This window comes from Myripristis murdjan, chromosome 13 (assembly GCF_902150065.1).
Source record: "Myripristis murdjan chromosome 13, fMyrMur1.1, whole genome shotgun sequence".
NCBI lineage: Eukaryota > Metazoa > Chordata > Actinopteri > Holocentriformes > Holocentridae > Myripristis > Myripristis murdjan.
The window spans coordinates 36,281,227-36,309,062 of record NC_043992.1 but is presented as its reverse complement, the minus strand read 5'-3'; the positions used below and the strand labels follow the sequence as shown (position 1 = coordinate 36,309,062).

At 40.7% G+C, this 27,836-nt stretch overlaps 1 protein-coding gene across 1 annotated transcript in view; it reads right to left on the bottom strand.

Annotated features, from left to right (window-relative positions):
- Nucleotides 1-1,569: 1,569 nt before the first annotated feature.
- The window catches only part of LOC115370258 (1,4-alpha-glucan-branching enzyme-like), a 94,466-nt gene continuing 68,199 nt past the window's right edge, over nucleotides 1,570-27,836 (bottom strand). Inside the window, exons 14-16 of the mRNA XM_030067194.1 lie at nucleotides 24,547-24,677; nucleotides 14,280-14,397; nucleotides 1,570-3,982 (exon numbers count right to left, since the gene is read on the bottom strand). Coding sequence (XP_029923054.1) covers nucleotides 3,920-3,982; nucleotides 14,280-14,397; nucleotides 24,547-24,677 — 312 coding nt within the window. The 3' untranslated portion in view covers nucleotides 1,570-3,919. The remainder of the gene's footprint in view (nucleotides 3,983-14,279; nucleotides 14,398-24,546; nucleotides 24,678-27,836) is intronic.

Here is a 27,836-nt window from a genome sequence, read left to right as displayed (position 1 = left end):
ATAGTAAATATTGTTCAAAACTCATCGTTTGTAGTTTTTAATACATATTATGATGTACTCTTTCATGTGGTAAATATATTATTCAATGAATATATTTGTTAATTTCCAGCAGAAATAGCATTTTTCTTAGTGGGACATGATTTATCCAAATTCCCAAGAATCAGTGAGAGGATCAAAAAGCATCAGACACACCTCCTTTTACCGGAGATTTGAACCGTGCAAACTGGCCCGCTTTGTATGAGAGGTGCAGCTAATATCAGACGGAGCGGAGCATCTCCTCTGGCATGGCGCTCATGTGAGAAGCTTGGCGTTACATTTTGTGGTCCCACAAAACGCGGTAGTTGTTAAAAACAGTCTCAAAAAATGACCACAGAACTGAATCAACATCTTGTCGGTGAAAACTACATTGTGAGCTCACCAAACTGGTATCTAAGGCTGGGCTTGTGTCCAAGGCGAGTGCACAAAGAATCAGAACTTGATAGAAGGGGCACCAAACCTGGACCCCCGAGAAATGAAAAGAAGTATGGTCTGATGAATCGTCTTTCACCTTCTTCCCACACCCAGATGGGTTTATGTTTGGAGAAAGCCAAAGAATGATTTCAGCCAACAACGTCTGTTGCCAACTATTAAACAGGGTGTTAGATTTGTAATAGTATGGGCGCCCATGCTGTGGGGAGTCATTAGGTCCCATGATTGATCTACATAGTCCCACTGTATTGTATTGCAGCTTTCCATTGCTTTTCCTGCCACCAGATCACATCCGTGAACCTTGATGGGGAGTTACTGAGTGTTAAATGCATGGTAGATCTCAACTTCTTTTATTCCAAAATAACTGGAGGTTTTCTTTGTTAGTAATGCTCCACTATCCCACCACACACAGTTCAGGACTTGTGTAGCAGTATATCGAGGTTTAAAGCTGTGCTGAAGGCTTACTAAGTGCTTGATATTCACATATTGTTGTGTTTGACTTATTTTGTTCAGCCTCTTTATGCTTACATCGTCAACCTTTTGACTTTTGCTGTTAATACTCATGTCTCTCAGTGGAAGAAGTGGGATATGGAAGCGTGAAATGTACTGAAAGAAACTGAACTTATCGGTCCGGTGCACATCTGATGTACCAACTCACTGACTAATAAAAAAACAAACCGTATTAATTTTGACCCTGTTGTTAAAAGGAAAGTTTGATGCATGAACGGCCAGTGAGAAATTGAATGTTTCGGGCAACTTAGAATTATGTTCCTGTGGGTTGCAAGCCGCCTCCCTATGCGGAGACTCCATCCCACTGAAGATGGAAATGACAGTAAGGATACAATTGTAAATTGCATTTAAAATTACAACAAACTCTCAGACCATCAGAGCAAAAACAACAGTTTTTGTATCAAGTACTTGGTGAAAGAGTACCCACACAATATGCTTTCAAGGATGCTCAAGAGTCCACATTTCCATAACTGGGGGATAGGACAGAATCAGTAGTCAGGCGGCACATCCAGTTTATCCACATTTCTCATATGGCTAGACAGACACTGTTTTATTATCATTAGTAATAATGAAAGAAATATGCCACAACAGTTACTGTGTATCAGACATCAATTTTACTTTTGAGAATAAATTCAGACAATTCATTTTGGCAGTGGTAAAATGACAATGACATTGGGTCAGATGAGAGGGATGATTAAACACTCCACTTCAGTCTCACAACTGGGCTTACTTGAAATTTATGCAGAGTGATCCTCTCTATGCTTTTTCGAGAGGTGGAAAAAGGCATTTTTGAATGCTTCGGTGTTATACAAAAAGAAATGACGTGCTCACGATACTTTTGGCTAAACACGGGAGGATGGTGCTGAATATAAATGCATTTTTCTTCAGCTGCAGGGAAGGCAGATCAAAACCTGCCATATGCTACAATACACCGGTTTAAATAGCTGAGAATCTGCGCTAATGCAGATAGGTTTAGATCACAAAATTACAGCATCCTTGGCAGTAAATCAAGGTATTAGTTTTTATGTGAGACGCCCAAAATCAGCTCTTGTCTTTCACTTAGAGCAACATTACTTTGATAAAAACGTGTGCAGAATACTGAACCTTTTCCAATAGCAACAGTGAACAATGGCACTTCCATTTTATGTTGCAACAAGGGTTTTTAGATTAAGGATGGAAACCAAGAGGCGTCAAGGCTTGAAACAGATTGCATTTTTTCTCTCCCACCACCACAGTCATTTGCAAAACATCACCTGAAAAAACATGAAACCAAAGTCATATAAAATACCATTTTAATGACCCGTACATTTTGCCTGAGTGAGCTTAGCAGTCGTAAAATAGTAACCATAACCCAATGCTACCTGATAATCCTAGGTAGTCATTTGGCTCTCTCTCTTTTTTTATTTTTTATTTTTTTTTTATTTTAGCTACTCAATAACCTTCTCACAAAACAATTTGGGTAAAATTGGGAAAGCAAAGCAGCTGTAATTTTGAATCTGTTCAGTCAAGATTAGATGAGTGATCATGAGAGTTGCGTGTGTGTGTGTGTGTGTGTGTATGTGTTTTTTGTGACAAAAGTCACTGAGTCAAAGATAACTGAAAGAGGCACAGGTTGTTCGATGACGGCTGTGTGAATTTCAGCTATATCTGTCTCTCCAGAGAGCACAGCCAGTTACAGTAAACCCAGGGGAATGTCGCCTAATGAACATGGTATATGTGAGTCATACTTCTCTGAATATGGATAACATGAAATGATCAGTTGTGACGGTTGTGCTCGTAAAAAGGCAGAGATTCATTCGACTTCTGGAGACTATCTCCTCACAGACAGACTAATGTGTCTAAAACCCTCCAACGATTAACTTCTGTTAGTGAACTTCATGGCACTTTTTTTTTTTTTTTTTTTTTTTTTTTTTGGGCTGTGCAAACTATTATAGTGCGACCTACACTATGAGAAAGCTACACGATACTTTTTGCACAGAGGAATGAAGACAATAAAGACCAGATTGAAAAAAGGACTGCTCATCTGTGCCGTTCAGTCTCATCATCTGTGTCACTCAGCCAAAATTGCTACTAGTGTACTGTGCATATGCAACACACGGTGAACAATCCAAATTAGGTGATTTTATCACATTGCTTTAGCTGCAAATCACTGGCTTAATAAGTGGGCCATGAATAACTACATAAATGTTCCCGGTAGCTGCATAAATTCAAATATTACACCACAACTGTATTAGATACCCATTACAGTATAACAATTCAAAGCAGGTTATTACTTTGTGCAAATTACAATGTGTATACTTAATATATCCCACAACATGATTTTATAATGATGGTGTGCAAGCCATTAAATACCTGGACGTATTGATTTTCAAGTGCAGTGCTGGTGGTGCGGTACCTCCTTTGGTGTCTTAGACACCACAGTATTAGAAGAACTTAAATACAAAAATCACTCATAAAATTTAAAATTAAAATGTATTTCAACATAAATAACGCTGCAAGATTCATTCTTTTCTCTAAGCCTTATCATATGAGAATCGGCGGAAACATGTGGTTGTTGTGTCTCTTCCCTCTGCCACAATTACCAGTCATGTGTTTCAGATCACACGCCAAATTCAACAGAGCCTATAAATGGCCACTGGCTAGTGGTGGATGGACTCGGCAGGGTTTTGAGTTTTAGCATCTAGCTGCTGGCGAGGTTGGACTCTTCCCAAATGGACCAATCTGCACTGAATGGGGTTACACGGCATCTACGGGTGCAGATGGTGTTTGAAAACACACAGAAGCTCACAATGTTTTTTCACTTAGGGAAAGACTCAAACACAAAAAAAGTGGGTTTGGTTGATGTGCAAGGTTGACACTTAAAGATGAATGTGATTGTTAACACTCAGGCTGAGGTTGGAATCCATTCCCGATCCTGGTCTCTGTGGAGACGGTCGGCGCCCTAATAACAGTAATCTATCTCCTCGTTGGCCAGGACAATAGCTGTTCTGCAGGGGATGTAGACCTGGGAGAGAGAGAGAGAGAGAGAGAGAGAGAGAGAGAGAGAGAGGAAGACAGAGAGAGAAGGCAGATGAGTGAGAAGACAATAGAAGACTGATGGTGTTCAAGAGAAGAGACTGTCACAGGTTTTGGAGATTATTGAATCTTCGGGTTTATCCTTTTAAGAGGTGATACATCGGGCCGCCGGTGGTCCCTAGGTGACACGAGCGCTTCTCGCAATCAACGCTGACTAAATAGCACAAATGCAGCTGAAGACAGGAAGAGGGAGGAGGGTGTACGAGGTGGGGGAGGGTGTATTTTAATGGAGATGCGTGGTGTACTTAGATCTGAGCGGAGAAAGAAAAGCTCTTCAAAGGAGACTGTACACAAACACCTTTGCCTTGCTGGAGGAGGATCGTCAAGGTAAGTGTTATAATCAAAGCCAAAGCCGGATCGTGTTGCAGCTACAGTGAGACCTCCGGGTGCCACTGAAGGTAGCTCATCTGCCGTAATGAGAGACGTCATGATTGATGAAAAATTCTGTCTTTTAGCGGGAGGTCTCGCGCTTCTTTTGCAGCTTTGAGCTATTTAAAATAAGCACGCTGGCACAGTCGGCGCTGCAAATTTCTTTATCAGTGACTTAATCCGCCTCAAATTCATATCATTTCGCTGCAGCCGAAGGTGGTGCATTCACGTGAACGCTCCCCGACTGAGCAATCCTGCCTCAAGTGGAGAAGAAAAAAACTCAATTCTAAACTCTCTGATCAATGAATCATTCTGTGGTTCATCATTTCTGAATATTGGCTCGGCATCAAGCCTAAATTTGGACCTTTGAGAAAACTGCGACTGCCGGTGTGTGTGTGTGTTTGAGCAGAGCTACGGGAAACTTCTGAGGTTTGGTGGACTCAAGGAAAAACATATGTTAGAGAAAAACAGGGGAAAAAAAAAAAAAATCAAGAAAATTGAGTCTGGAGATGTCAGATTTTCTCACATACAGTACAAAGCATTTTTAGTGCGGGTGTTAGTTTGGTGCTATGTGTCTAATCAAGTCTTTGATCAGTCGTTTTATATTCACGGCGCGCTGAATAGTTTGGAGGCAAGGAGCCACTGTGCGCCATTACTCATCTCAGGTTTATGCCAAAGGAAAAGCCAACCAGACATAAATGATGCTATATTTCCCAACAGAACGCTGAAAAAGAGAGCAGAGCTGTAAACAATTCAATCACCCCCTGAACTCTTCAAGCCGCCCCTCGGCATCCGCGGATCTGTGCTTACTGTGGATGTGTTTCTTTGGCAACAGTTTGTCACCGAGGGAGTCGAGCAGCCCGGTGCTGAAACACTGACACAGACATTGGTGACTAATTAAACAGTCACAGTGGGAGAGTCTCCATGCAGCAGCACCACAGAGCGACAGAGAGGCAGAATGAATCATCGCACCTGTTTAGACAAAAGCTACCACTGTGCCTAACCTGGAATATGTCAACAGCTTTTATTTCTAACAAATGAATAGCAATAGTGACAAATTCTAAATCAATCTGCGAACAAAGAGCCGAAGACGGTCCCAACTGTTAGCAATGCAATCAGCGGCTCATATTCTCATCAGCCGCTCACTAACACGGAGACGCAATAAAAAAACTACACCTCCACACACAGGCAGGATTTATATATATATATATATATATATATTTATACACAAAAAAAAGAGTCTTCAGTATCTGATGAGGAGTAAGGCCACAGAGGAGCTTCTAATTGAGTCCTGAACACTCGTAATGTCCGACTCTGTAGTTTCGTGGTGTTTCTGTCTCTGTCGATAAGCTTCCACTTGCATTTACTTGCACTTTGCTGAGGCAGTCGCTCTGTTCACTGCAAAAACTCAAAATCTTACCAAGATTATTTGTCTTATTTCAAGTCAAAAATGTCTTATTACTAGTCAAAATATCTCATTACACTTAAAATAAGACATGATCAGCTCAGAAGTAACTTGTTTTTAGACAATTGTCTCTTGTTTCAAGTGAAAATTTGCTTGAAACAAGTGAAAATTTGCTTGTTTCATCGTCAAAATTTGTTTCTTGTTTCTAGCTAATTTTTAATTATTTCAAGTGAATTTTCATTTTTTCCACTGGAAAATTTTGCCAATGAAACAAGCAAATTTTCGGAAGATTGTCTAAAAACAATTTACTTCCGAGGTGATCATGTCTTATTTTAAGGGTAATGAGATATTTTGACTAGAAATAAGACAAATAATCTTGGTAAGATTTTGCGTTTTTGCAGTGAATTCGGCATACGCTCTCGTCGTTTTCCCAAACTGTTATCCTGGCTTTTTCTTTTTAAAAATGATTTCAGACCTTTATGACAGATAATGAGTATTTACCCTCTTCAGATCTCTGCTAATTTCTTCTCATGCTGCTTTGAGAAATCCATTTGCAGCTTAGACATACAGCTTACTGGCATTCAGCTTCACGTCAGACCTGCACTGCTGTTTTTGTTTTTGGGATTCAGTTATAAGTTAGTCATTTCCATTTATTTTGTCCACCCCCTGTACACTTACAGAGCCAGCTACCTACTCACACCTACAAGTGAAATTAGGCAGCGTTGGAAGGGCAGCATTACACTAACATCAAACTTTTTGTCCAGTGCTCTTTCTCTCTCCAACGGAAACCGAACGAACAGCTTGATTCGTATCACGCCGTATACCTCGGACCTAACACCGGACGCACATTCGAATGCCGAGTTGTTTGTGAGCGTGGCGTGAGAAAAGCAGCCCCTGATCACTGAGCATCTGCTTGGCTTTCTCTGTGATATTTCTTTCACGATGCCCAATAAAGCCTGCGCTGCTGGCTCCTGATGAGTCATTAGGAGTGGGTGTTTACCAGCTCACTAGCAGACCCCCCCCCCCCCCCCCCCCGAAGCCACATCGAGATCCGAGTTAACAAGTTATCATAGAGCCTTTGCAAATCAGAAGCTCTGTTCAGTGTGTCTGACGAGGAGGAAGCAAAAAATTACAACCCAAAACAATCAGTCCAAGCCCTTTTTTTTTTCTTTTTTTTTTTTGCATCGTGTGTCTTGCGGACGGTCTCTCTACATCGTCGTCTCTATATGCTTGAGAGTTCGGGGGGGGGGGTTTCTAGTCACTCCGAGAAGAGTCCAGCCTTCGGGCTATTACTCAATCTGATCAGTGATCAAACGCGCTGATAAAGGTTTCATGAGAGGCTTCACAGGAATATATCATGAAGAAGGCTCTTTCCACTGGGTCTCTGGCTGTCTCCTGACCCCGGCTGCTGGCGGGAGCACAGCCCGGCTATCTGTGCACTCGGAGTCTCCAGACATGCCTGCGTTTGGCTCTGCTGCTCACTTAACAAGTATCGAGTCTCGGCGAGGCGGCTCTGCAGATGCGGTACTGTACTGCAGGCCAAGACCGAGACCAATTTGTTTCTAAAAGCACACGAGTACAGTAGGTGGAGCTAATTTTATTACACACAGCATGCTATTGTTACACACACACATGAATTGTTCACACACATCGTATATCAAGCACACATTTCACACATTTAATTGAATACTCATGCACATAAATATATAAGACCTTTACAATGTGAATGTTAAATGTAATTGATTGATGTGTGCTTCACAAAGGAACGTGAGTGTGAGATAATCCAGAGGGCATTCAATATGTGCATGTGCATGATTTTTTGTTTGTGTGTGTGTGTGTGTGTGTGTGTGTGAACAACAAAGCTGGAGGAGCGTCCTCTCACAGTGCGCTCCTCTGTTAGTTCACAGTTCAAGAGTGGGCCTTAGATGTTGATGATGGAAATATACCTCTTTTGATCATTTGCCACTAGCCCGCTACGTTCCCCTTGCTTTCCTTTTTCTTCCTCACTTCAACTTAATTTCTTTTTGTGAAACTGTCAAAGGAGACAGCTGCCTTTGATGCGCGCAAAGTTTATCAAAAGGCTCTGGAGCAGCTAATTATTCATCAGTGTTGCTCAACTTTATTTTGTTGACATCCCAGCGCTCCGATAAGACTTAAACAAATGCCACAAATACCATGACAGATGAACCTAACGTGCCCAATTTTGATCATTTAGGGAATCACATTTTTTTTTTTGTACATTAAGAAAGTTTTTGTTCTGTGAAATGAATAAACTGGGAGCCTTCAACAGCAGTACACTCGCTCTTGATGTGCGAGATTCTTATGAAATGCCCTGCTGAGTATGGCAGGCTGTCAATTCACTCAGATGAAGGTTTAGCCGCAACATGTTGGCGAGATAATCATTTTTTTTTTTTTTTTTTTTTTTATTTGCATGGAAAGAGGAGTGTATTTTTAATCTTTTTGATTTGATTTGATGGCAAGCTGTTCAAACACTCACTCTCCTCACATTATGAGAGGTAAAATAAAATGAGCGCAGGTGCTTTTTTTTGTTTTTGTTTAGTCATTAGAAACAAATCCAATTTTTAAAAGTAACTATTTGAACCTTGTTAAAAAAAGTAACTGTGAATTAGCAATTAGCCACTGAATAGCAAGGGGGGGAAAAAAGGATGAGCTGGTCCATTCATTTCACACAGAAAATAGTCCTTGCATTAATAGTACTGATTAATATTCGATAATGACTAGCAATAATATTATTGATTAGCAAAACAAGAGTAACCATCATCCTTATATTCCCAGTCTCTAATGGTAAATGCCTTCAAGTGGAATTGCTACTGTTTAAAATCCAGTGAGAAAAGAAAATTAATAATTCAAATGGTGTCAAAGTTATGCGAGGCGGATAAATAATTTGCTATTTAATTAATAATCTTTAACGTCAACAGGTCAGTGATATAGTACAGGCCACGTGTTGCTGCACTGATTTATCACACAAATAAAACGTGCTTGTTTTAGTGGGACATATATTATATAACAGAACCAGCAAATATTATGCATCACACAAAATTTTCTATTCCTTTATTAGATGCAATATTGTCATTTAACAGGCGGCAGTGGTTATTGCCTGGAACCACATAAACACATTTCAACTGCTCAAAAATTCCCCAAAAATGATCAGGTCTAAAAAAATATATATATGTCTATATATGTTATACAAATACATGGGACATTTTGTTTGTGACTGTAGTCTTGCTAGTTAGGGAAAAAAAAAAACAAAACCTGAAGCTTTGTACCTGTTTTTTTTTCCTTCCTATGATCAGGATTAGTCTCTTGTTGCTCATTTTAAATGCAATATCAAGATTTTAATTTTAAGTCCCTGCGTTTCCCTTCGCAACTGCAAAAAAATCTGGATGACTCAATTGCCTTGGCTGTGAATGATCAGAATAACCAAATATGCTGAATGTTCTTGAAATAATAAAAATTTAAATTAAAAAAAAAAAAAAATCATCTTAGTTAACTTAATATGAGAGAATTACTAAGTATATTGAAAGGAATTCTGGAGATGGTTTATAGTGGGAAATTTGAACTCCGACTTGATAATTAAAGGCACTGATGCAGGGCGAGCCTTCCTATACACACCCAATCCATGGAAATTAATCCATAATATTTTATTAACAAATTGGCAAAGCCGGCTCAGTCAGGAGGCTCTTCAGGTGCCGCCAGCTGATCGGCGTCCTGACGGCTGCGCTTTTCAGAGTCAACCAATCATCTTCTCACGCCCCGCCTTCAAAGCCTTTTAAATGACACGTCATCTTACCTTGACACGCTGCCTCTCGAACCCCCCCACAACCCCCGGCCTCCCCCTGCTTAGATCTGTTTTTATGTGCTACGGGGGACCGTGTTTATCCCTATGAAATCGATCTATGCGATTTTACGAAACCAACATAAAAGCGGCGCACATAAAAGCAGATCTAGTCCACCAAAGTCAAATCCTCATCATTTAATAAACACATTTCCTATGTATGCGAGACGTCCTGACTGAACAGCTTTCACATTGACAGCTCAAAGTTGAAATAGTAATTTCACATTTCGAGCTTCTTTTTTTTTTTTTTTTTAAATAGTTACCCAGTATGCCCCCTTTTTCCGTCTGAGCCACCAGGATGCCCCCCGGTCCCTCTGGGGTTTATCCCATTAAGTGCATTCTCAATCTGGCGAGTGATGACTTCCTAAGGGACGTGAGGGTTTTATCATCGCCTCATGCGGAGGTAGCAGCACTGACCCATTAAAAAGACGGAGGAGAAGAAGTTTGCGCGGCCTTTGAAAGCAACAGTTGCTAAATAAATCATGGATGTAGTGGGCACCGTTTCGCAGCCCCCGCAGAGGCTCTTGTCTTGATTATTCCTGTTATATCCAGGTAGGCTGGAGGAGGAGGAGAGAAAGCTCCGTGCAAGACCGCAGCCTCACTGTGCAATCTCTGCGAGGCAGCCCCCCAAAAAAGAGAGATGTGCTGAGTGGTGCATCCCCACCCTCTGTTTCCTTCCTCCCTCCCTCCCTGTCAGATCCATCCCTCTTCCCTGCCTTTCATTTCCCACGAATCCCCGATGGTGCCAACATTAGCAGATGACTTGTTAACTAAACTTCATATTTTGGCCAAGAGGGACGCGGGTGAAGTAGTGGTGTTTGAATTAATAAAAAGAGTTAGAAAAGATTTAAGAGAATGTGGAATTTCAGCCCTTAACTGATGAAACCTGAGCTAATATGGTGGAGAATCACTGTCTGCATAGGAGAGGAAGATGCTTTTTAACCGGGGTAGGCAGAATCTTAAATAATGCTGAACTGATGCTCCTAATAGCGGTGTGAGGGTAAAAAGCGTTTCGGATCCATCAAAGATCCTAACGCTGAATATGGAGAGACATCCTCTTTTCATTAACCTCAACACTTTCCGTATTGATCTGAGGAGGTTCAAGCTAAGTTCAGATAAACAAACACCTCATCAGGTGCTGTGTCAATTCTGGTACAAACTAAAGCAGCTAAAGCACACTCCCTTCAGATATTTATTATTTTACTGAATAAACTGAAGGGGGGAAAAAAAAAAAAAAAAAAAAAAACGTTGGGAGATCATGACTCTGTGAAACACTTGACAAATATCACTGTCCTCACACATTAATTAGATTCATTAACATAAGATCTAACACATGCAATCAACTGAGTTTGAGTTGAAGTGCTCGGGTATCTGTGCTGATCCTTACTAATTCATCCCTGACCTTATTCATAAACATCTTATTGCCTTTCAGCATTTTCATCAAGAAAAAAAAAAAAAATCACACCAGGAAAAAAGGAGGCAAACACGGGGAAGATCCCCGAGCAGTCTACTTAAAATGCATATCAATGTTTCTTTCTATATTTCAAGGACCGACCTATTTCATGCTATTAGCCTTAAGCAATTTCCATGATGGGAGCCCAATGGTTTCAGTCTCCCAGATATTTTTCTCCCCTCTGTGAAGCCGTGCAAGTTTAAGAGGCATACACATGAAAAGGTAAGTTCTAACACCATGAATAATGCACATTGTTTGCTGGAGAATCTGAAAGTGCTGTAGATATCAGATTCACCTAACTCTCAATGACTCCGGGATAACAGCCAGCTTGAGCAGAGTAAAACGCAGATGCCAAATATTATATTCACAAACACAGCCTTATGCTCTGCGGAGGAACCACAAACAACGGATATCGTCCCCTGATAGGCAGAGCTAGCCTTTCTGAATGCACCCATATTTGATCATTTTCTTGACGCGGCATTAAATGCTAATAATATTAATGAGGAAGACAATAAATTATAGAGCAGTGGTTAAGCTGAGAGGCCCAGACCAGGGAGCTGGTGGCTTCACGCCAGCTTTCGCAGCCCTCGTTCACGACAACGCTCCATTAGCGCGGCCTAGAAGACTCTGTCACTGCACACCCGTCCTGGCTTGGTAAAATGCATTGCGAGATCAAGCTGGAAACACAATAAATACAGAAAATATGAACACAGAGGCTGCTGTTTCATGATATCTCATAATTGCCGGAAGCATGGCCGTAGCGAAGGCCACCACAGTCGAGTCAAGTCTGAGTGAATCCAAACAGTGAAATTTAGTCAATAGTCAGGTCCTGAGGGGGTTAAGACAACAACAACACTGTATTCTATCTAAACTCGCAGTGAAACAATATCAAAAATGGTGGATAAAAACAAAGAAAATGGGATGGTTACTCCTAAAACTGCATGTTGGTAATCAGCGACTCACCTCCTTGACAGCAGAAACCCGGGAGAGGTTTCTGTTTCCATGAAACTAACAGAGTTTCTCAGCAACTCCACATCTACTTTTGTTCTGAACCAGTGAATTAAACACCACCCGGCTCCACTCAGATCAATGAAATTTAAAAATGTCCACAGCGGCGGTACCGTGTAACATTATTTCTTTTAAATTAAGCTGCTTTAATCTCAACTGTGCTAAAATTATATATATATATATATATATATATATATATATATATGTTGGTTTCATCAATAAATTGCTTGGGCTTTCTCACCTGAGTGCTGTTGGATTCTTTATCCTTGCTTAGAAAAAACAGTAGGACATCAGTTTAAGTTTAACTTCTCTCAAATGTGAATAATCTCAAATGAGCTGCCAGTCTTTTTTTTCACCTAAAGTTTTTTTTTTTTTTTTTTTTGTGCTGATGTTTTTCAGCATAGGTGCAACACGCTCAGCTTTTTGGAAAACTCGGCTCGTGTTGTCCAGATGTTGCTGACAGAAAATATCTCCACCGGTTCGGTTAAGGTTCTCACTCTTTCCCTCTGATGCCAATAACCATGAACGCCTAAACTGCACCCTCGCGGCACAGAGTCCACTATCTTTTTGTTTTATTGACCATCTTTGATGGCATTTCGAGAGCCTCTTGCTTGCTTGATTGAACATATTTCCCGTATTGAAACAGCCTGCTGGAGTGAGGCTAAGCAGGGAGAAGCATCTTTCGAAACCAACGGGTGATAAGCAGTGTTGGGACCAATTACTCACAAAACTAATAAGTTACAATTACTAATTACTTCTGTAAAAAAGTAATTTTGATTACTACTCAATTACTGCTGCAGAAGAGTAATTCAGTTACTGGGGAAAGTAATTTTTATGATTACTTTTTTTCTTTTCTTAAATCCTCTTATTAATGCACATATTTTTGCGTTGCTGTTGCAGTGTGGACATTGCTGTCAAATTTCATCTATCATTGTCATTGTTGGGAACGTTACTTTGAAAAAGTAATACATTACAGTTTAAAGAAGTGATGCCAGCTTGTTCAGATGGGGAATTGAACCCCCGGTCTTCTGTATGGCAGGCGGAGATACTATCCGCTCTGCCGTCGGGGAATACATGTGCTTCTTGTAATTTGTGCTCAGTCATTCTTCATGCATGTTGATAAGTTACAAAAAACCGCAAAGTCCGACCGGTTTGAAAATTGACACACCGCTTTTTCTCCACAAGACGCACATTTTTTGAATAGGATAATAAAATAATAATAATTATTAGTAGTAAGTAACGGCGCATTTTATTGTCAGTAACGGTAACGGCGCTGTAACGGGGAAAACAGTAATTTCTTTGATTACTCGTTACTGATAAAAGTAACGCCGTTAGTAACGCCGTTTCTTTGTAACGCCGTTACTCCCATCACTGGTGATCACTTAGGCAGAGAAAGGAAATGCGTGTGTTTTTATTGGATGAAATTTGTGTTCATGTTTCTATGTCACCTAAGCATTACGTCACCATGACAGATAAACTGTTTCCCAAGTTATAGAAATAATGGCATTAACAAATCTAAATCTAGTGAATTCTTTGGCATTGATTATTAAATATGTGAATATTGTGTAAGTCATTCTTTCATGTCATTGTGACTTTAAGACCAAAGACCAATCAACAGTGCACATGCTGCTCCAAATCTAAAGATGAAGCTTCAGGAGTTTTTTTTTTTTTTTTTTTTTTTTTTTTTTTTTTTTTTTTAAGTGCTAACAGAGATGTAGGCTGATCTGCCAGAGCTCTGCACTCTGGGCGATCCTCCAACATCAAACTGCCCAGGAATTTCAGTAATCAATATGAAGAAGCCTGAGAACCATTACATCCTTTACTCTAGGTGAAATCGCTTTAATTGTTAGGGGAGAAAATAAACACAGCTGGACCGGGAAGACAGAAAATTTATCTTAAAATCTTGGACAGGCAGGAAAAAAAAAAACTGAGTATATATCTCAAATAGATACCAAGACAAGTCTGAGGTGAGGACAAGTCTAACAGGTCAGAAAAGTGATCCTGAGACTAAATTCAAGACCCAGATTTAACTTGATTGTTACAGTTGTCACAGTACAATATATCCCATATTAAGGACTTTCTGACCTGCGTGAAAATATGACCTATAGTGTGGAAAAAGTGTGGAAAAAATGTACCTTCATGGAGTGGGAGCGACCGTGGAAGGGCTGCGGTTCCGTGAAGAACTCGGTGTTGTGCTCCAGCCGTCCGTGACCCCCATACTGCGCCTCATCCGAGTCCAACTTGATTCTGTATCTGATGAAGATGGAGGTTAAGGACAAAATGGCAGCGGAAAAACATGACTCTTAGATCCAAGATATATGCAGCTCTGGAGGAGCATTTATTTGCCAGTGCTTTCCGTGTGCAGACTTGGTTTTGGCGCTGCTCAGCTGGCTTCCATTCAAATGAAAATCCTCACATCCATCTCAGCATTCATCTCCACTCGCTGCACTCCAAAGGGACAGTGTTCGGACTAAATTGACAAAGAGAACGCGGTCCAAAATTAAAATAAACAGAAAAGCGATTAAGCCATGCAGCCTCCTCGTCTAAATCACCAAATTCATTACATTTATGGCGTGTTTTGTCCAAAAAATTAAATAAAAGTGACCTAAACACAACAGCAGTTTCTTTCCATGCACCAGTGACATGATTAAATATTAAAAAGTAACTGCCTTTGGTTATGTATGTATAGAAAAGGCATGTGTGTTGTATGCATGTGTGTGTGTGTGTGTGTGTGTGGGTGGATGGGGCGGTGTAAGCGTAGGCTCCCTCTTCCTCCTTGGAATCACTTTTCCTTCATTCTTTTTGCACAATCTCTCCGCTGTGCTTTTGAACAAGAAGACCTGATGCTTAGGCGTGGAAAAAGCTGACAGACGGCTTGAAAATTGGCAACTTCCTTACATGAGCCCCTCTCTGTAAGTTGCCAGAGTTTCATGAAAAACTGTCTCTTCTTGAAGGAACTGAGAGATGGAAGCGGAAGCCTGCTCGAATGTAATATGTAAATCACGCCATATAGACCAGAGAGGGGTTCAGCGTGTTTTGAACTATTATGAAAAAGTAAGAGCAAATCTATGATATCGTGCTACGCATGTCAGATAGGCAATGCTGTCTAATCTGGAATCTAAATTGTGAGGGAAGCGCCTGCAAAGTTTGTTTTAAGAAACAGCTTCCAGGCAAACTTTTAAGGAAAAAAAAAAAAAAAAAAACACTCCACCCTTTCTTAAACGGGAAACATTAAAACATTAGTCAGATCCCCAATTCTTCTGTTTGACAAAATAAATGGGGATCTGACAAAAAATGGATAGATGTCTAAATCAGTTACAAGGCCATTATTAATATGTCAATTGCAACATATAAAAGACATTTTAAAAGCCACATTTGAAATGCATGAAAGCGCACTTTGACAAAAGTCCTACATAAATATAGATTTTCAACTGAAAGCTGCTCTCCGGAGCAAATGCAGCCTTTCAAAGGCCTTCCTCAGTGCCAGTCAAAAACGCGCGGTAGCCGGCATTTGCACCTTGATGCACATGTCAAATGTAAATACCCATAAACATCTGTATGGTGCATTATTTACTCCTGTCTCTCAGGGCTCAAGCAGTTATGAGTGGTAACAAACAACCAGGAGAGAGGAGTAGACATGCAAACAGATCCCTAATTGGCGGGGTGAATAATCACCTCATCTCCCCATAGGCTATAGTCTGAGGTTTGAGAGTGATCCTCAAACACAGCCTCATTCTGCCCCAGAGCCGGGAAAATTCCGCTTTTGCTGCCTGCTTGTCGGCTTTGATAGTGATGATTAAAAAGAAGTGCTGCTCTGTGCATTGTTCCTGCTGAGGAGGAAGATCCCCCTCCTCCACGCTGCCTTTGCTCTCCCTCTCTGCTATGGTGTTTTATTGACAGAACAAACTCATTTTGTGCTGGAGGTTTTACAATAACTATCAAAGAGGAAAAACAGAAATATTCTCGCCGGGGGAAATTGAGAATCTATGCCATTTCAAATGTTAAGCCCCCTAATGCGGACGCTATAAAGAGCCGTACAGTTTGACTAATTCTAATGGTGCGTGCAATCCGTTTGTGGAGGTTAGACAGTGAAAACGGCTGGGCTGCCTTTACGATAACAAAGGTTTCTGATTTGATTTGCAGTCGCAGCAACGCTCGCCACTATTCTCCTTTATGCCACTTGTTGTGCATACCCAATTTTGAGGATTGGACCGCATGTGTACAGTATGTGTGTGTGTGTCTGTGCGTGTCTGCACGCGTGCGCCTGTGAACTAGGGCGCCACTGGAAATGGAGTATAGCTGCAGTAATTCACAGTTCCCTGGCCAACTTGTCGGTAAGGAAGCGAGAACCAGCACAAATTGGTAGTTAGAAGCTTTGAGCGATTACGTCTTTGTTAGTGGCTACAGACGGCTGCAGTTCAGCTGTAAAGCGCCGTAATCAATACCGCTTTTGTGAATAAAGGGGAAGATTTAAGAACACAATCAATTTCACCCAATGAGCTGGGAGAAAAGAGGGCAGTCCAAAACTTGGTGATTAGAGCCATTGATGACCCGAAAACAATCATGGCCATGACTATCATGACCATGATTGCAGACCGAGCCACCACTTAGTGTCTCCATCAGGCTGTCTCTCTCTTTTTTTTTTTTTTCCCCTGGCTTTATGAAAGTAATAGCACCCCGGCGTGGGTGAACAAGAGCTGAGGGAGACGTGCGAGCACATCTGAAGAATGTGGCACAGCCTTGTAAACATTCTTAACATCTCGCCTTCAGACTCTACTTTTCTGTGCCTTTTCTGCTCAGTCTGCACAAGTTACGTCGGGGCGCAAATGGCAGAGACGAATTCTGTCGCCAAAAAAAACACACACATCCCGGACGCCTCTGGCCAGCCGAGCGTCATGAGGCTCGTGCTCACCGGAGACAAAAGAGACACGAGGCGACGGCGGCTAATCTCAAAATGTGGATTCATTTACAAATGCAGCTAATATTGTAAATAATTCTTTAGTATTTCACTTTTTTTCTTCTTCTCCATGTAATTGCTGTTTTAATGATGTCGTGTTTATCGGTAAACTTCAAAGCCTAACCGGGAAGGAGAGTAGCACATTTGCGTGGGTTGGAAAATGCTATATATGCAACACATCTGTTTCATGCTGCACTGTCTAATTGTAATCTGCGCTCACTGCAAAATTCCATAACTTTCCATGACAAACACGTTGAACGTCGCTGGCTTATATAAATGCGACATGAACTGGTTTTTCTTGACCGTCACCAGCATATCAAAGTATTTATTCTGTGTTATTCTGACTTTTTTTTTTTTTTTTTTTTTTTTTTTATTTATATTATACATACACAGAACATACCCTCTCATGCATACATATACTGACTTATACTGCAAGCTCACAATAATAATAGTGGTAGTGATGATAATGTTAATAATGCTAACAATAATAACAGCAATGACCTGATATAAATATCACGAGAGTATTTAAAAGAAAAATAAAAATAAAAATAAAAAGTAAAAAAAAAAAAAAAAAAAAAAGGAAACAAAAACCCTCATACTCACACACACCCACACCCACCCACACACACCCACACACACACACACACACATACACAAACACACAATACCGAGTTCCTTTGAACTTATGTTGTGGTCTCTGCAGCTCTCGTTTACAGGGAGTCATAGATTAAACTCCATACCTGCAAAAAGATTTTTTTCTTTCTTGTTGTCCTCCATTATTGCCTTTTCCATATTCAAATAATATTTCATCAGGTTTTTCCAATGTAATATGGTGGGGGCTTCGGTGTTTTTCCAATGTTGGAGAATTAATTTCTTAAAAACTAAAGATGAATATAGAATTTGCCAAGTCGCTGGATATCTTAATCTCCCCATACTTTGAAAAATACAAATTTCTGGTGTTAATACCACCTTTGTTTTGCAAACTACTGCCAACCATTTTTCAATGTCCTCCCAAGTCTTTCTAATTTTCTGTGTTATTCTGACTTATCAGCCTTGCATTGGCTTTCATAACCTGTGGGAAGCCTGTGCACTGTGCCCGGCAAATAAATGACTCAATCAATAAATTTAAAACATTAATAAAATATATGTAGTGCTTCTCATAAAGAACATACATATACTGTTAAATATAGACCATGCATCTTTCTCCATAGCCATTTGGCCACAATCCAGGCTGACCTTTTTTGCTTTTACATGATGTGTGAGATAAAAATTCACAACTGTCCATTTTCTTCACAAAAAATATATATCGTTCCTTCAGAGCACTCAAACGCCGCACGCGCTGGGAGTCAAGGCCAGTGGTCAAACTTATTGCTCGAGACCAGAGAGCTGATGTATTTGCCAGTCACGGCAGAGTTCGGCATCATGCATTATGGCTTGGGATTGATAGGGATGTTTTGTTGAAGTTGATGCTGTTTCAGTCTAATGGGATCCCATGCAGGGGAAGGTAATGCAACTTAGCGTAGATCCATCATGGTGTATCTCGCAGCGCACTTCAGATAGATGTGGAAAAACAAAATAACATGCATATTTTTTCCTCTATTCCATAACCTTATGTGGCACAGTCTAGATGAAATCAAAGTAAATTATTGGTGTCTGTGTGTCTCGGGGTGAATTTTATTCTAATTCCAGTTAGTTAGTGTCAGCGCACATATAGCTGAATTATTCCAAATGGCACTCAAGTAACGCCTCAGATAGAAAAGGAGAATGATGACCTGACACAATCTCAGCCGCCTATTGGCACAGTGTAAATCAAAGACCCATCTGGCCTGACAGGTACAGCTTTCATGACGGGATCCAACTGGGATTTCAAATACTCTAACCAGCCAGATAAAGCCCACTGCCTGAAGAATGTGTCCACCGAGAGTCAGACAGAAAATAAAATAAAAAAAAAAAACAATAAAAAAAAAACCCACTGATGGTTTGAGTGCTTGTCGAAAAGCTGACGTTGACTGCTTTTTAATGGCCAACATTTTTTGGTTGAGGTGCTTTGCTTCACTTTCCCTCCTGTTCCTCGTGGAAAAGAAAAAAAAAAAAAAAACATTCAAAAGGCAACGAAGAGAAGCACACACACACAAAAAAAAAAATCTAAAAAATAAAGAGGGCAAACACTCACTACGCCTACAAGTAAGGATGTAGGCACTGTGGGATGATTTTATTGCAGCTGGGTTGTTATTTATTTATTGGAAAGTTAAGACAGCAGCGAGGCACGCAATGCAATAACAGCAGCAATGGTAAATGATAAATGTTTCATGTAGCCATTCACTGGTCCGAAATTTTATCATAAACATTTTATCCATCGCCGCTGAACATGCAGAGCCTATATGCTCACCTGCCCTTGAGAGGTATGTAGGTCACATCAAAAACTGTTTTAAAGAGTAAATCTCTGGACACACAACGGTAATAAGACTAGATAATAAGTTAATACAGAATATGCCACGGCCAAGCACGACCTCGAAGCCAAACGGAGTTCTCTGTCCTTGTTAACCTTCCTAAATGACTACATTAAGAGAAATGCACTGCACAGTCAAATTCAACACAATGGAGCTGCCACATCTCAGTGATGCTGTTTCTTATAATCCTGGGTATGTGAGTTGTATGCATGTATTTACAGTATATTGTGATTTCATGTGGAATAACTCGATAGGGGAGAGTGGGGTAAGTAGTACCAATTTTTACTTAAAGTGCCTTTAAAGCGAGGGGATTACAATAATGCCTCCAACTAAAATATGCACATATAGTTTAGGATGTTGTGCATCCCTGGGAACAATCACTTTGGATCTTATATAAACTGTTTGAGAAATATAGCTTTTGAAAAAAAAGTGGTTCTGTGGCACAACTTGCCCCTGGTGCGGGGTAAATTGTGCCATTAGAGAGAATACACTGGGGTAAATTGTGCCATTGATAACTGAAGTAAAACAGATCATTTTAATCTTACAAATGATAATGCTATACAAAAGCAAAACAAATTCAATACAAAATTATTTATTTAACATTTATTTATTATTTTAACAAGATCACAGGCCACTTTTCTATAACAAGGCCTAGCGCCACTTGAACACATACCCAGAACAAAATAAAAATTCAAAAATGAGCACCTGTAAATCATCTTCATCTGAATCTGAATAGTTTTAGTGATCAAAGGTAAGAAGACAATGTACAATAACAATAAAATACAATAAAGTAATATATAGTATATAATCACAAGTTGTGCCACTGGCACAACTTACCCCAAGGCCCTTTGGCACAGATTACCCCAAGCCCACCATTTTGAAAAAAAAAATGCATCCCCCAGCTGTTTTGAGCTAACATCATGCTAACTGTATAGACTCATGGTGTAGCTTACTAAAGTACTAAAACCTGTGTGAACTGTTTTCAAAGTTTTCTATAATTGTTCAAACACAGCAATCAAAAAACCTTGATCATAGAAATTTTACTTTGGAGGGCAAACAAATGTTTTTTGAACTGAAATGTGCTTACCTCTCAAGCCATGTATCTCCCTTCTTTGCAGGATGAGTGAAATGGATGCCTCTTCAAAAATATGTGGTCACATGACCAACTTCTTCTATGGTTTTCTAGATAACAGGGGTGGCACTACTTGCCCCTTGGCACAAATTACCCCACTCTCCCCTATAGTTTTACCGTTTGTGAGTTTGCCTGCTGGATGCTGTCCTCGCTGTTCCTGCGTGTTTGTTTGTGAGGAGTTTGTGATATAATTTCAGGACAAGTTGCTGTTCTAGTTGTGTTCACTGTTGACAGACTGATCACTGACGGTGGCGCCTCCTGCACAAACCTTGGTGGGCGATTATGGTTGTGTTAAAAAGACACCGGGACCATTAGTGTTACAGCGCTCTGACCGCCTGATAGCAGACCTAATAAAATATGATAAACCGAGGCCAAGCGATGTTCATCTCTTTGGAGTGCTGCTGTTTGGTTTGGCCGTTTTTAATCTGTGACCACTGTAGTTTTGCTATTGGCAGCATCAACAGTGGAAACGTTTTGACATAAAATATATATAAAAAAAACAACATGCTTTCTTATTAATTTAATCATTATTTTAAAGTGTAATCAAACGAGGCACTGAGGCTTGAACCGCTAAAAACTTTTCAAACAGTGCTGTGGCCTGGCAATATGTGGTTTATTTATTTATTTCTTTTTAGTTCTGCGCTAAAAATGACTTGAAACGGCCACACTATGAGGAGGATTAAGCCGCAGACCTGCATCATGGGTAATTTTGCCCTGATTTGAAAACATATTTTGGTTTGTGATAAGCACGTAATTGTCCTCTGTCGATGTCCTACTTGAACACTGACAAATAGATTCAAAGTGGTGTGATTAGAACATAACATTAAAATAAAAATCACTGATGCTTTTTTGTATTACTGTAACAATTTCTCGTGAACTAAGTTTCTAATTTTGCTGAGGACTCCCTGGAAGCCCCTCTGCAGCCCTCTTTAAAAACCACTGATCTGAGCGCCCACCTATTTTTTCCGGTGAAAATCAACATGCGCTCAACATTCCTGATCCAGCATGTACCAGACCGCAGCAAAAGATAGCTTAACGGTGTAATTGCCTGCTGAGGGAACCTGAATATGAAAAGTTCAGTTTCATTCTTTTGCATGTAGGCGGCAAACTTTCTGAAAGCATACAAGAGTTTACTCGCCGCACGACCAAAGGAAACGAAAGGAGACGTCCCACATTGGAGCCGTTTCCGGTGGCGCACAGCAAAGCATGCTCAGCCACACCCACTTATCATCTCTGGATCCAATGATGATGGCATGGAGCTCCGCTGTGACACGCCTGACCCTCATACAGGTATGAGAAAGTTTAAGTATATGACAGCTGAGTGTAATGAAAAAGCACTTTTGGACTCTTTGAGCTTGTCTTGTTTACCTCCTCTGCCTCTGAGTGGCACTTTCATCTGTCTTCTCCCCTAATTGGATCCTCTGCACACATTCCCATCGGAGGATCTGCATCTCCTCATACACACGCCGCATTTACCTTCCTCACACACGCAGCACATTTGCCTGTATGTGTTTACTGCTTCTCTGTATAATGACAGCCAGAGCTTTGCCCTCACATTTATTTGCATTTCCTCTCACCCCCCAATGTCTGAGGCCTCTCCTTAAACATCAAAAGAAGCACCAGGAGGAAAAGATGCGCTGCCATCTGAATGAAAATAAACCCTCAAAAACGGTGTTAGAGACACTGTGCAGCGAGGCTATTAGTGGCGCGCCCAAGTCTTCACCCCATCAAGGTAGAGCCGAGAACACAAAGCATAACCTACAATTAGTGCGCATCAAGTACGCTTACAATTAATGCATGATATTAAGAGACCACGAGTCACATTTGTTACTTTTTTAATCATTAAATAAACATGATTATTGTTCTATCGTACTGTTTATGTTTAATAGCACGTTTGTTTGTTTTTTTTAATTATTGCCTGGTAATAATCGCAACAGAGATTAGAAAATTTATGTACTGCCACTATAATAAACCTATTCGCCAGGAAGTCCCCCATGAAACTGTGAAGTTAAAACTGAAACAGCTAATGACAATATAATAACTGATGGATAGTGTTATAACCTGTCAAAATGTAACAAAATGTCCATTGCAATGGTTTGAAAATGTAATAACACCTGATAATGTAGTACACTGCCAAATAATGTGATAGCATCACTGGATGAAAACAAAGTTATAGCTCTCATAATGTAATAAGTACGTACTATATTGATATAGATAGATAGATTGATCGATAGATAGATAAATAGATAAATAGATACATAGATAGATAGATAGATAGGTAGATAGATAGATAGATAGATAGGTAGATAGATAGAGATATTTTAACAATGTTTCATATTTTCGCCTTATTTTGAAAGACAGTTTAATTATTGCATTATCAAGTAGTTATTATTAGATTGTCATTTGCTAACTGCCAAAATACAACCAAAGACTCGAACAATGAAGAATCTAACAAGCAGCTGTTGTTTTCAGTAGCCTCATTATTGGCCAATCAAATGATAACCATTTACTACTAATTTGTTCATGCGTTCTGATTTGAAACCCTGGAATATAGAAGGAAAAAAAAACAAAACAAAACAAAAAACTACTGTGTGACTTAAACACCACCAGCACATAATTTAAGCCATAGCTGAAAAACAGCAATACAACCAAGTCTGTTTTTTTTTTTTTTTTTTGCAATCCAGGAAACTATCTGCTGGCGTGAGCTATAGTGGGCCCCAGAAGAGAGTGATGTCCGTGATAATAAATACAAATCTGTCAGCTTTCTGTCCCCCTTCACATCCCTAATCATTAAGCCCGCTGTAATCACAACTGTGGGACTCATTAAATTCCTCTGTGCTGCTCTCTGGGAAGACAGACAGCCAACACTGCTAAAGAGAGTGCTTTCTGAATCACTGGGCTCTGCTATTATTTTTCTCTAATAACATCACAACACCACTATAAACAACTGACTCATATTCCCCTCAACAATGACTGCTAAAATTATATCACAAAAGTATTACCCTCGGAGAAAACATGGCCATTAAAACTGCGGGTCATTGCAAGTCACATTTACTTTAAACAAGTCTGATGCAGCCTTTATATCTCTGGATCCAATTCCGCGTCTATAACCATATATCTCCTCAGAGGTGATTTTTTTTTTTTTTTTTTTTTTTTTTTTTTTCAAAAACGCTGCAAGAAATTTATTGGTCAGAGTTTTACTTAGAATCCGCCCATTAAGCTCCTCAGACCAGAATTTAATAAAGAATGGGAATATTTCCGAACCGAGACATTGGGGAGGGCTGCCGGATGATGTACTTCATGCTTGTGACCAGGTGCCCTTGTGAAAGTGAATAAAAAGACTGAAAAAAATATTAAAGGAACTATTATTTCACATTATGGTATTGAGTGCTGCGGATCCCCATTTAAGTCCCAGCTTCCTTGCAGCTAATCTCCACACACTTCCTTGAAGGCAAGCAAATTAGGTCTGTCTGACATTTTAATCTGTGAAATTAGCCTTCACTTACGATAATCCACGCTGATGTAGCATTAAAATGTGCTCTAAAATGTTTAAATACTCCCTGTGAGACTTAGGAGTTGAGGTTTGCCCACGTGCTATCCTGTTCCCATCTTCCCATTGCTGCCTCGTTTTTGCCCCTTTCTGAAAGCAGACGTTTATAGTTGGAGTTGAAGTAACCTTTGTGGCTGATTACGTCAAGCTCGAAAAGATTAGTCACGATACGGTATTACAGCAGTAACTCACAAAGACATTGAATTTGCCACTAAACGCACTGTGGGCTGCGAGGTAACAGGCGGAAGGAAACGCGTTAAGATTTGAAACAAAATACACAATGACGTGAGAGAGATGAGAGCTGAAAGGATACTTTCCTGCAGCCTCTACAGCCACCCTGTAGTCCTGGAAGCTCTTAGTGGGATGGAAGTTGAAGATAAAAAGAACATTTGCCCTGTCAAACACAATGACCTTGTCCTCTTCATGCTTGGCGCTGACATAGGCCTAGAGAGAGAGGGGGGGAAAGAATGAGAAAAAGTTAACTAAATTATTTCTTTATAAATAATCATCACCTCTCTCATCATGCATTTAGAGGGCTACACAGGAGCACATTATATCAGCGCACGACACATTTCCAAATAGACTGAATAACCCATTCCCACATCAAATTTGAGGTGGCACTCATCAGCAGAAAGCAGGTGCCCAGGGTAGTGTGAGGCACACATTGTCAGCTTTAGACAGCTGCACAAGATAAAGCCGCCACTCTCCTGTGGAGCAAGCTACTGTTAACGTGTCATTAGCAGAGATTATCAATGTCACCCAACCCCCTATTTTTAGTGCCTTGTTCCCCCAGCCAATTTCAGGGCAGAATATTCACGGCTGAACGCGGAGATAAGCACCCTTGCAATTGGACGGGCATAGAGGATGGAGGTTAAGGAATGAGCTGACAGTTTTGAGTCCTTTACCAAGTCTATTTCTACATGAGACTTACAGAGCACTTTCAAATTTGGGGTGATGCCAAGCTCCTCTGGCTGGATGTAACTGGTTTTGCATTGGAACATGAATATAGCCTCTTCTATAAAGCCCTGACCCAATGTGCCTATTAATGCATATTCTAAATTATAAATACATAAAATATCAAATTACTCTGATTCTGTTCATGTATATAAATTAAAGGATGCTCTCTTCCTGTTTCATATCGGGTAGAAGAGCCTGTTACCGTGGTTTAGCCAATTTTTGCCACCGCCTGCAGTATCAGAAAAAGTCTGGAAACATCAAATCAAGGTGATCAAAGACCATTGGTGACCCCAGTGTCTATTCTGACTGAAATGGGAAATAAGACATTTATCTGTCCAATTTTTAAAGTGTGAATGTTTGAGATTGATAGAGTGCCATCTTTATTACAGTTCAAGTGCTGCCGCCAATCAGTAGGAGCATCTTACGGCCAACTTCCCCCTGCACAGCTGTAATGGTCATGCGGTTTTAGACTGCGACCTAACACAGACGGTGGCACAAATACAGCACAGAGCCCTCTGGAGGCTATCGTCTTGTCGCCAGTGGACATCGGCTCTGCTTCTAGCAGATCACAGCACAAGATCTCAAGTGATGTCATCGCTGCACTAACGGGGCCTTCGGTTCGCGTCCAGCCTTTGGCCCTTTGAAGCTCACTGCGGAACATCTTCAAAGAGGCGGGCGCACATTACACTTTTAAGAAAAGCCCTTGCATGTTTCCGAATCGTCTTAATTTACTTAATGCCCGGTCCAGCAGGGAGAATTTTTGCTCACGCTGCCCGTTTCAGCTACAAAACGCCCTTGGACCCTCCCACCTCGGGGAAATATTGAACAAAGTTATAGAATCTCCTCACTAAGCACCCGGCATTACCTTGGCAATGTCACTGATAAGCTGTACTGAGGATTCAGACTCATCTGATCATAAGGATCTCCAAGCCGTTATTGGCGTTATCTCTGAGTTATGCTCTACATAGGTTTTGTGTGATATTCTATCGACCGCCAAATGGATTTTTTTTCCCATTCACCTGCCTCCTTCCACAAGGAGAGTACATGATCGGCCACTAGAAACTCCTAGAACTGATCAGGATTCAACGCGGAGTACTCGGGCCTGGTCTCAAGGCCACTTTTTTGATGTCTTGAACTTGGCCTTGCGTCTGCTTTTTTTCCTCTTGGTCACACTCACAAGCACCATTAGATGTTGACTCTTTTCATGTTCAAGGTTTTCTTCCGTCTGTCTGGTCCACCCTAACTCATTTTCGCCCCAGCACTACAAACAATTTAAAAGATCACCTCTGTGCATGGTATGTAATGATCCGCTAACCTCCATGCATTGATTAGTCAAAAGCCTAGACTTGAACTGGTTGGATGTTGAAGAATATGTTGTAGCACATCTGCATCTCTGTTGATCCTTGAGAAACTTCTGAATAATCATTTTTACATTTGGACAGATATGTGCCTTGTTTATCGCCTGCTTTGGCTTTGGTCCTGAATTCGATCCACTTTTTTTTCTTGCTTTGGTCAAGAATTGGACTCTGGTCTTGGGGGTGACTTGGAATTACTCAAAAAAAACCAAAGACCCTTCAGCAAGGTGAATACTTGCTGTTACAGGGGCTTGAAATCAGGCCCTCTGGCTAAAGGAGAGCCTCCTTACTGTACTTCCACCAAGCTGCCCAGACCTTTAGATATAATAAACCTTCGCTATAAAATGATAACCTTCAAATACAATGTAATAAAATCATTCAGCACATAATCTGAAGTAACGGATCAGACAAAGAGCATGCTCAGATGATGTCTCAAGTGCAAACTGTACTGCAGCCACCTTACTGTATGGCTTCACATCAAAAAAAAGCATAGTAACAGCCAAGAATCAGAGCACCCAGTGTGTGGCAGGTCAGTGTTGGTGCCAAATGCATGCATATTTCCTGCCAGTAACCTCCTTAGGGATCAGCATTCCCTACCATTCCCCCGAAGAGAGCACAGAAATCAACCAGCCTGACTTTCCCTTTCCCTTTCCCTTGGCTCTGGAGCTCTATTTCACCGAGTTGTAAAGGGTGTGAAAGGCTACATATAGTTAGAGCGCACTTCTGATTGATAGACCAATATGCAGAAATTATCCTTGTGAACCAGACATGGCTCTAATTATGCTCTCTGATACATTTCCCCCTCCAGTGCATCTGTCTGGATGCTGGGGAGAAATAGGTCAGAGTGTAACGCAGCAAGGTGAAGTAGCTCTAATCTGAGGACTGAATCGTGGGGATGTGAGGGGGGGGGGGGGGGGGGGGGGGGTATTTTTGAATCAATTACACCGACTCACTTCTAATCCCTGTCAATTTAGCCACACACTCTCCATTTGCATTATCCCATTACTTTGCCACCATCCCCTCAAGAGAAAAATACGGCGCTACATCATTTTTCCCATAGGCTCCAATTGCAGGCAAAGAGAGGGGCTGCAGTGCGAGAGTGAAATCCATTACTGTTCACCTTGACAGCAGCCAGAGAAACAAGACATTTCCAAAATGAATCCTCTTTATAGTGCATTTATCTCCACCTGTCTGAGAACTACTCCTCAATTTGAAAGTACGAGGACAAAAAAAAGGGAAAGGTTGTGTATTGATGGGGGCCTGCGAATCGAATCGCTAGGAACAACAACAA